Genomic DNA, 5,840 nt, shown 5'->3' with positions numbered 1-5,840 from the left:
AGGGATTTCTTATCTGAACAACACCAGCACAGAAGAAAACGTCCCTCAGTTTTCTGAGCTCCCTCTTCAGTGAGAGGAGGTACTACCAGTCAGCAGCTCCCTAACAGGCACAGCAAAATCACATAAGGCACATGCATTCAGATTCATGAAAGCCAAATTCTGAAGTAGCATTATGAAGGTCAAGGGAGAACTTACCTTCTGCACAGGAAACCTTTACCACCCTCCATCCCAGCTGCCTTTCCGAACCCCTAACCCTGGCACAAGGAAGAACAAACCGTTAGAGAACGCCCTATTCAAATTCAGTCCTGCTGGTCCAAATTTCGGTATAGCTCTTGGGCGACCATCAGCAAATACGTCTTTAAATAATGAGAGTACTTCCCACAGTAACACAGGCTGCTTTAAAACACTGTAAACACACAGCTGATCTGCTGAGTGCAAAAAAGCTCACTAGCATCTCAAAGTTACCTAGGACGTAGTAATATGGTTGGCAAAAACAAAATTAAGCACCTGCTTTCTCTAGTCACTTAATCATGCACAGTTCAACAGCAGGCACTTGTTTTACCAGAACAGTGTTTGATTTGTCTAGCCAGGTCAAAGCCCTTCTGCCCTCAGATCAGAAACTGAGATCCAGAGCGCTGATTCACACTTAGCAGCAGGTGTAAGGTAAGAACAGGAGAGAATACTTTATAAACAACTGTATGTTTATTTTGTTCAAAAATAGAGTTACACTTGCACCAGAGGCTTCTTAGTAGTCAGAATGCCCTTCTCAAACAGGAGTGTAGCTAGAGAAATCTTGTCCTCCAAGGCTTCACAGGGAAGGGTATCCACACTGACATGGTTTGGATAAGAAGACAGGAGAAATTCGATACTATCGGTATACTCAGGATCTATCTCAAGGGACTTGGGCTCTTCTTTATGATACACTCGTGAGTTTTCTGTCGTGTAATACAGCATCACACCAGCTTCCTCGTTGCACAGTCTAATGATGCCGTGACGGAGGAGGCGTACTTCTGTGTCTTTCGTTATTCGTATATCGACGTCGCGGGTGCCTCCATCTTGCCACCGGGCTGGAAATCCATACACGCTCAGTGCCTTTTCACTTTGTGTCAGCACCGGGGGGAGACAGTCGTGAAGAAATGACTTGGCTCTCTGATCCACAGCAGCATCGATAGGCGCATAGTCGATGAGCTTCTTTATCAGACTCTGCACCTTCTCCACAAAAGCCGTTCGGCGAGCATCAGCCACATCCGAGTGGGTGACCCCCATGTACCCCAGGTAGTCCATGGGGAGCCCCTGCCGGTACTCCACGTCCTCCTCCAGGGCCATCTGCAGAGCAGCCGGGAGGAGCTTCTCCAGGAGGTCCCCCCAGGAGTTCCTCTGGTAGGATGACACCGTGATGTGGAGCGAGTGTGCATCAGGGAGACAGACACCCTGGTGGATAAACCCCCGGGGGAAGTACAGCAGGTCCCCGGCCTCCAGCACCGCCTCCAGCACGGGCTCACCGAGCTCGGCCTGCGTGAGGTTCGCGCTGGAGAACTGGGGCAGCACCTCGGCCTCCGTCCGGGGGCCGTAGACGCGCCAGTGCTTCTTCCCCTCCAGCTGCAGCACGAAGGCCTCGATGTCATCGTAGTGGGGGGCGAAGCCCTGGGAGCCCGGCGGCGTGAGGTAGGTGTTGGCCCCCGCCATGCTGCCGAAGTGCTCCTGCAGGATGGAGAGGAACTGCCAGACGGTGGCGGAGAAGGCCTGGGGGCAGAGGAGCCGCAGGGAGCACCCGTTCTGGTAGAAGTCCCAGACGACGGCGGGCAGGGCCCGGCCCGCGGGGTTGTGGGTCTCCCGCACGCCCTCGGCGTAGCTGGTCACGTCCAGGTGGGCGCCGAAGCGCACCTCGCCGCTCCGCAGGATGCCGTCCAGCTCGGCCGACGAGAACAGCCCCGCGTAGTAGCCGGGCTCGCCGCGCCGCACCAGCAGCGGCGCCCGCTCCCAGCGCCGCGCCGCGAACTCGCGCGGCGACACCGGCGCCAGCAGCCACCGGAACAGCTCCGCCGCCCGCTGCCGGCTGTCCTCCAGCCGCCCCAGCCGCCGCAGCAGCGCCGCCACGCCGCCGCCCGCCGCGGGGCCGCCCCGCCGCTTCCCCCCGGGGCTCGCGGCCCGCGGGCTGCCCGCGCCCGCCGCGGGGCCGCCCCGCCGCTTCCCCCCGGCGCCTCGGCCCGGCGCCTCGGCCCGCTCCACGCGGGGCAGGGCGGCGGCGGGCGGCGGCGCTGCCGGCGGCGGCTCCGCGCCGCGCCTGGGCCGCGCCTTGGCCCGCTTACCGCGCGCGGGCAGCGGCGGCCCGCGGCGCCGCTCCAGCCGCGCGGCGCCCGCCGCCCGCCGGTACACGGAGAGCGCCGATACCCGCCGCCGCGGCTCCGCGCCGCCCGCCGCCATGGCCGCGCCGCGCCGCCCCGCCCCACCGCTTCCGCGGCGCCGCCCGCCCCTCTCTGGGGCCGCCGGGCGGGGTTCCGTGCCCGAGGCGCGAAGCAGAGACGAAAGGTTTGTTTCGGCCGCTCTCCGGGCCGGCGGCAGGGCGGCTGCGGAGGGAGCAGCCACCGGGCCTCCCGAGCGCGTCCTGGCAGCGCGGAGCTGTCGCGGCGGCGGCGAAGGGCAGAGCCCGCGTGTGGGCCCCGGCGGGGCCTCGCCGGGGAGCTGCAGGTGCGCGCTGGTGCTGCTCTGCAAAACATAATCGCTTTCATTTTGTCCTAACGTCATCATTAGGAATGCAGTAGGGAGCTGACCAGTGTGGTTATGTTGCCCCGGCTGGAAGGCTGCTTTCCACAAGGATGCTGTAAGCATTTCTGGAAAAGCTTTTCCGACAGGTACAGCATAAGGGTACTGTTTTGGATGGCACGCAATTACTTTACACTCCGAAAGGGTCAGATGAGATAAGACTACTTCGTAAGGCTCCGCTACACAAGGAATAGGAATCAGAGCTGGATGGGGTCTAATCCTGGTATGTCACGCCTCCTCCTCCCCCTTTCTTGTGCTCCTAGTGGAGGTGCCAGGTGAAAGGCTACATCCTTTGAAGGATCTCCAGAACCAAAATGCTGTCGTGTCATGCCATGGTTTTTTTGCCAGATCCACTAACTGCTTCGTAATCTGTACCCACTTTTGCCCGTGCTCTCCCGATTTCTCCCCTAGGCCTGAAGCTTCCCAGAACGGCACTGTCAGCGGCTCTGGAAGTGCTCTGACAGCCTGAGGGCTGCTCGGCCATTTCAGCAGCTGCAGCTTGAGCACAAGGAGGCTTCTGCAGGGCCGAGGAGAGGTGGCACAACCAGCAAGATTCAACTCATGGAAAATGTGGAAGGCCATAAGGATTTTTACTGTCATACTAGGCTGACACTTTTCTGATCAAGAACAAGCTTCAATACGAGAACTTGTCGGTGTCATACTTTTGTGAGGAAAAATCTTTGATGGAGTCAGATAATTTATGAGAATGGATTCTGCAAAAGAATTTTGTCTCCTCCTGTTAGTCTAAAGCATTTAACTGCAGTAATTTAGCCACATTCTGGCTTACAAGGGTGCTATCAGCATCTCACAGATAGGAATATATCAGCTTCACACGGTATGTTAAATAAGCATGCTCAGGTCTGTTGTGTGGGCCACCCAGCATAACAGGCCCAGGAGACACAGCTGAAGAGTTAATTTTGACTTTTTTTAACTTCAGCATTGCCAGGATTTCAAGCCAGGTCTATATTTAATTTTTCACAGAGTTCAAGAGCATTCATAGCAGAAATCATTAGTTAGGCCTAAATAAGGATGAGTTCAGCTGTTAAGTCTAATTTTAGAACAGATTCAGACATCTTAATGGTTTAAGGTTTTTCGATTTGTCTAAAAAATCCCCAAATCAGCCTCTCAGTTAAACAGTGTCGAAGGGGTGCACTGGCACTTTTATTGCAGCTCCTGGCTTGTGTCCACACTTCAGATGATGAACCCTGATTTGGAGATCACTGTTCCATGGGGGTCACGTGTCCTGTACAAACATACAATGGGAAAATGCCTGCAAGTTGTGCTTTACATTGTTATGTGAGGAAGTAAAATGTTTTGAGTTTCAGCTTCTGTTTTGATACAAGAGGTCCAGTTCTGCCTCAATAAAGCCAGGTGATGTAAACTAGGACTTCCTGCCCCATTGAAAATAAACTCTGATACATCTCTGCTGGTTGAAAAGCACATCTCAGCCAACACTTGTGTACGTAATACAGGTTGTATAGTTGTACCATGCCAGGGGCTAGTCCCAAACCATGGTACTTAGCCATGATATTGCTGCTTACTCAAGCCTGCCTTCTCAGGATGCTACTACAGTTCAGTCTTGTTTAAGTGATTTCAGATGTGCATCCAAATTTATCTGGAAATATCATAGGTATCTTAGAGGAATCTAGATCATCTATGAGGAGTGAAAAGATACATACCGGCTGGTGAGAACTCAGTGGAAGCCAGGTTCCTCTGATAAAAGATTATAAAGCTGTTTTTGAAAAAACATAGATTTTGAGGATGAGAAAGCTTTTCTCTGCTTCCACTTCTCATCAGTGTATTAGAAGTGGCCCAGACAGATTTTGTATGAATGTAATAAAACTATTTTCATTTTGCTTGTATTTTTCTTCTGATGGAATTCTGCTGGGGCAGCCCTTAGGGCAGAAGCCTGTACACCTGTGTAGGAAGAGCAACAACAGCAGGAAGTTGTTCTGTTGAACTGTAGTGGTTTAGGTAAAAGAGTCCAATTTTTGTGTGTAGACCGTATTTTTGCCTCGGATTTCTTGAACGTCACGCCTTGCCAGTAGGGGGCAGATACAGAACAGTGGAACATGTACTGGTAGTTTATATCGTGTTAGGAAAGACTTCCTAAAAAATATCAGAACACGAATATACACTTTTCTTGGCAAGCTTACTGGTTTGTATGGGATTTAAAATGTGCAGAAAGTGAAAGCAGTCTGTGTGTGCATGTGTATGCTGGAGGAGAAGGAAGGGTGAACTCTGTATTTCAAATCAGTCTTTGTTTTCCAAGGTTAAGCCCTGCTTACCAGAATAATCTTATCACCTGAAACTGTTTCAACAGAACTGGGCCCTTAACAAAACCAAGATGCCGACTCTTTGAAATATGGTAGAAGCTAGACTGTTGTATGCGTTAGTTATATGTAAGCATGGCTAAGTAGGCTTGGGTGGGGGGGGAAATGACATCTGAAAAAGCTGGCCTTCTGAGCTATTTGTGTTGCTGCTTAATTTACACTAGTGCGATTGATTCTTCTCGGAAGCAGAGCACTTTATGTAGAGTCTGATCTGAGTTACACAAGAATAATGACTACAGCAAAGTTGCTCTAAATGTTTACCAGCACAGGGAGCTCAAAGTCTCGTTGTAGGGCTGTGACCTTAACATGAATGTCACTCTCTGCCACTGCAAGATGATAGACATTGGATTTTTTGATATATAACAAAGTCTGAATGTGAAGGACGTGGTGAAAAATAATGGTGGTGAAATCTCTATAATTATAAAATGTTTCTTGTGACAATTTAGCCTTTCTAATATTAAAAGCTTTCAAGAATAAAGAAGAATTTAGCTATTTTTCTGTACAGCACACAAAAGGGTTTTGACCTAAGGCAAAAAGAGAGACCTTCAGTATCAGTTTCAGAGTACTTAGATGGTTGCCTGGGAATAGCCAAAAGCTCTACATGCTGTTTTCTTTCACTGCCCAGTATTTCAGGGAAATTTGTCATAAGGGAAGAACAGTGTCACAAAAAACTCCTTAAATAAACACAAGGAAAGTAGCACACATCTCTGAATGATTAGGTGGTCCCCAGCTGCTGCTCACATA

At 51.6% G+C, this 5,840-nt stretch overlaps 1 protein-coding gene across 1 annotated transcript; it reads right to left on the bottom strand.

The window, feature by feature from the left end:
* Positions 1-683: 683 nt before the first annotated feature.
* Positions 684-2,477, bottom strand: RIOX1 (ribosomal oxygenase 1). The gene has a single exon (XM_026095874.2). It carries the CDS (start codon positions 2,422-2,424, stop codon positions 724-726), a length of 1,701 nt encoding a protein of 566 aa, XP_025951659.2. The 5' UTR covers positions 2,425-2,477; the 3' UTR covers positions 684-723.
* Between the last annotated feature and the right edge of the window lie 3,363 nt (positions 2,478-5,840).

This window comes from Dromaius novaehollandiae, chromosome 5 (assembly GCF_036370855.1).
Source record: "Dromaius novaehollandiae isolate bDroNov1 chromosome 5, bDroNov1.hap1, whole genome shotgun sequence".
Taxonomy (NCBI): Eukaryota; Metazoa; Chordata; class Aves; order Casuariiformes; family Dromaiidae; genus Dromaius; species Dromaius novaehollandiae.
The sequence above is the reverse complement of the archived record's forward strand: the minus strand, read 5'-3'. Positions and strand labels throughout refer to the sequence as shown.